The sequence below is a fragment of the Zingiber officinale genome, chromosome 1A (genome assembly GCF_018446385.1).
Source record: "Zingiber officinale cultivar Zhangliang chromosome 1A, Zo_v1.1, whole genome shotgun sequence".
In the NCBI taxonomy this organism is placed as follows: domain Eukaryota; kingdom Viridiplantae; phylum Streptophyta; class Magnoliopsida; order Zingiberales; family Zingiberaceae; genus Zingiber; species Zingiber officinale.
Window position 1 is genome coordinate 25,879,275 of NC_055987.1, and position 3,770 is coordinate 25,883,044.

The 3,770-nt window shown below is 53.1% G+C and overlaps 1 protein-coding gene across 1 annotated transcript; it reads left to right on the top strand.

Moving 5' to 3' along the window:
• Window positions 1–1,093: 1,093 nt before the first annotated feature.
• LOC121997040 (protein SCARECROW-like) lies at window positions 1,094–2,828 on the top strand. The gene has a single exon (XM_042551254.1). It carries the CDS (start codon window positions 1,094–1,096, stop codon window positions 2,432–2,434), a length of 1,341 nt encoding a protein of 446 aa, XP_042407188.1. The 3' UTR covers window positions 2,435–2,828.
• Window positions 2,829–3,770: the final 942 nt, after the last annotated feature.

The window sequence follows — 3,770 nt, forward strand, 5'->3', positions numbered from 1 at the left end:
GGCAGGAAGTTGAGAAGAACTCGCCATTGGAAACAAAGATCGACAAGAACACAACAAGTTCGATTGAAAAAGAGAAAGAGGATGCTAAGAACAACCAAAGGACCCGAATGAGAAGGAAAGCTTACAAGAAAGGGGAAAGATCATCGGAGAAGAGAATGCAGCGGCAAAATCGCCGGAGTGCCGTTGGTTCAAGGGTTGCTCAGCAGTTAATGGACCGCGCACAGCCCGATCTGGCATGGATCTCACCTAAGGTACCAACTGTCCAGTTAGTCGGACTTGCAGCCTCCTTCAACTAGACTTGTGATGCGAAGATAGGAGTTTATGTGGCACAGGTCAATAGTCACGGTGTATGTCAAAGTCAAAGCGGTCAACACCAGGGTTAATCTGAGCAGAAGTGACTACATCAGTCGATCAGAATGATGCTGCCCGATCGACGAGAAATTAGACCGAGCAGACCACCCGTCCGATCAGATATGGCACCGACATCAGTCATGTGAAGTAATAAAGTAGAAGACTAACACTCCATTTGTCATTAAATATACAAAAGTCAAGATAAAGAGTTTTCTATAGATAATTAATATCATTAAATAGGAAAATAGGGTCGATCACCAAGAAAATATATAAAAAAAATATGTCAGATATGAGCAAAAGATAAGAAAAATAAATTTTCGTTTCTATCATTTTTTATTTTTCTTCCTGTTTTGACTCGAACGTTAAGGATCCATTCCATGATTTAAATTTATCTTTATAGATAAGAGAGATATTCTCATCAAATCATTAAAACTACATCTTTCAGACTTTCTAACTTCACGTCCCGTACAGGATCACCGTAGTTGTAAATCACATGCTGTTGTTGTTGGCTTGTTGTTCAGCAAATCTCCCTTACAGACCGGCTGAAGGGACGCCGAGATGGCGATTAACTTAAACAAACATTTGTTGGTCCAAGCCATCACTGCCAACTTGACCTGGAAGCTCTGTTCTTTTCCTTCGCCGGCCGAACCAAATTAACTAATCCTAGACAGCGACCCACCGAGTAGCCTCCCTGGCTACGTATATACGCTCTTCCTCCGTTCCGCCCTCATGCCATCGCAGGATGAGAGACGACGTAGTGCCGGTCCACGACGCCGCCCTCGGCTTGCTCCACCCTGGCGATAACTGGTTCGCCTACCCCATTGCATTCCCCGCGCCGCCCGTCGTACCCTTCGCCCACCACCTGCTCGACGGCTGCTACGCGACCGTCTCAGACACTCCAGAGTTCATCGACCTCGAAAGCGACGTCGGCTCCTTCGACAGCGCCAGGGAAGAGCGCGGGCTGAGCATGATCGCGCTTCTCTTGGACTGCGCGGTAGCGATCTCTGCCGACAACTTGGTCGAGGCTAATAGGATTCTGCACGAGCTGAACCAGCTCGCGTCTCCTTACTCTGCTTCCTGCGCCGAGCGCGTGGTGGCTTATTTCGCCAAGGCCTTGGCGTCCAGGGTGATGAACTCGTGGACGGGCATCTGCTCCCCGCTGATGGTCCCCCACAAGGCCATTCTTTCTTGCTTCGAGACCTTCGGCAACGCGTCGCCTTTCGTCAAGTTCGCGCACTTCACGGCCAACCAGGCCATCTTGGAGGCGATTCAGCGAACAGATAGAGTGCACATCGTAGACCTGGACATCATGCACGGCCTCCAGTGGCCGGCGCTTTTCCACATCCTGGCAACGAGACCCGACGGCCCGCCGCACGTGCGGATGACTGCGTTCGGCCCGTCGGCGGAGGGGATCGGCAAGCGGCTCGCCAGCTTCGCTAGGAGGCTCGGGGTGCCGTTCGAGTTCGAGCCTGTGGCGAAGCGGCCGGGCGACGTGCACCCGTCGGAGATCGTCGCCCGGCGGGGGCAGGGGGAGGAGCAAGCTGTGGCGGTGCACTGGCTGCAGCACGCGCTGTACGACGCCGCGGGGTCCGACCACAACACGATGCGGCTGGTGGAGATGCTGCGGCCTCGGGTGGTAACCCTGGTGGAGCAGGAGGCGTCTTCGGCGCGTGGGGGACCCTTCCTCGACCGCTTCATGGGGGCGCTCCACTACTACTCGGTGATGTTCGACGCGCTGGGGGAGTCACTGCCAACGGTGGACGACCTGGAGAGGCACAGAGTGGAGCAGGGGATCCTGGGGCGGGAGATCGACAACGTGGTGGCGGTGGGAGGGCCGGCGCGGAGCGGGGAGCAGAAGTTCGGAAGCTGGAGGGGGGAATTGGCGCGGCGGGGGTTTGCGCAGCTGGCGATGAGCAGGAACGCACTGGAGCAGGCGCAGATGACACTTAACTTGTTCCCTTCTCCGTCTCCGCCGGGATACACCATCCTCCACGGCGATGGGACGGCGAAGCTCGGGTGGAAGGGGACGGCGCTGTACACGGCGTCAGCGTGGACGGCCGAGACAGTGTATTGTAATGGATAATCTTGAAACTGCGCCACGCAAATAGGTAAAAAAACACTGTAAAACACTTTGCTTTCTTCTTCCTGGCCATGTGCAATTGGTTCCTGGACTTTCTCCTACCTTGTCGGCAGCTTGTCAATGGCCAGAGAAATTGCTAACTGTTCTGGAAATATAATCACACGTAAAGAATGGAAGTAAGTAAAACTTTGAAGAATCAAAACAAAATTTCATTTTGATCCCGTTCAGAAACTTGAGAAAGTGGAATCGTTGGTGAGGCGGTTGAAATATTGACTGGATTGTCATGATCCAAATGGAGAAAGGGGAATCGTCAGAAGGTCTCCGATCAATGTTATCTACAAACAACCATGGGGGTATCCCGGCCTAGCACTTCGATCCTCCCAAAAATATATAAGGAGCAAGATAAATAGTAAAGTAATAAAATACATGAAGAATAAGCATGGGAAAAATATCCTGGCCCAGGAGGCACCCTCTGGTAGACCGACGAGTTGGTTGTAATGCTAATCGAGTCGTCGTGATCCAGAAGAGTAGATGAATATGGGCCGGATGAGAAGCTGGATCTGGGGAGTTGAGGGCTGGAGCATAACAATGGCTCATAAGTTGAACCATAATATATAGTAGCTCGGAGGCCAAAATGTGACAGCAACACACAAGATTGAATATAACACGGTGCAAAGGCCGAAACACCACATCGGCGTGAAGGCCAGAACACAATAATGATACAGATCTAGAACAGAGTAGCGGCTCAATGGTCGGAACAGAATAGACGGCGTGGAGCCAGAAAGGCAGCGGCGACGATCGGGGAAGCGGACTGCCCTAGAGGCGACAGGGTTGGTGAGAGCTACGGCAGTGGCCGGAAGCGGCTCTGAGGCAACTAGGGGAGGTGATGCTCTAACCGGAGATCAGCGGCGCAAAAGGAAGGGATGACGCTGAGGAAGAAAGAGGGCAGCATGGCCACTGTTGCCAGTGCGTCACCTAACGCAGAGAAGGCAACACGCGTGCGAAGGCCTGTCTGGGGGTTGTTGTTCGGTTGAGGGGAGGCGATAGCGCTTACATGCATGAGGCGATGGGCCATGCGGAGTCAACAGTTGCGGAGCCGACGATAACTAGATGTGGCCTGGTGATGGAAGAGAGAGAGAGGGGGAGGGTTGACGCTTGGCCGACGACCCCATCAGCCTATTCGTTGTGTGTGTGTGTGTGAGAGAGAGAGAGAGAGAGAGAGAGTAGAGAAGAGGAGGGAGAGAGATGGCATCAGAAGCGTCCTGGAAAGGGTGGGCGGCGCTGGCCACCTGAGAGAAAACGAAGAGCCCCTTTTTCTGATGAACGTTGTCCTCCCTCT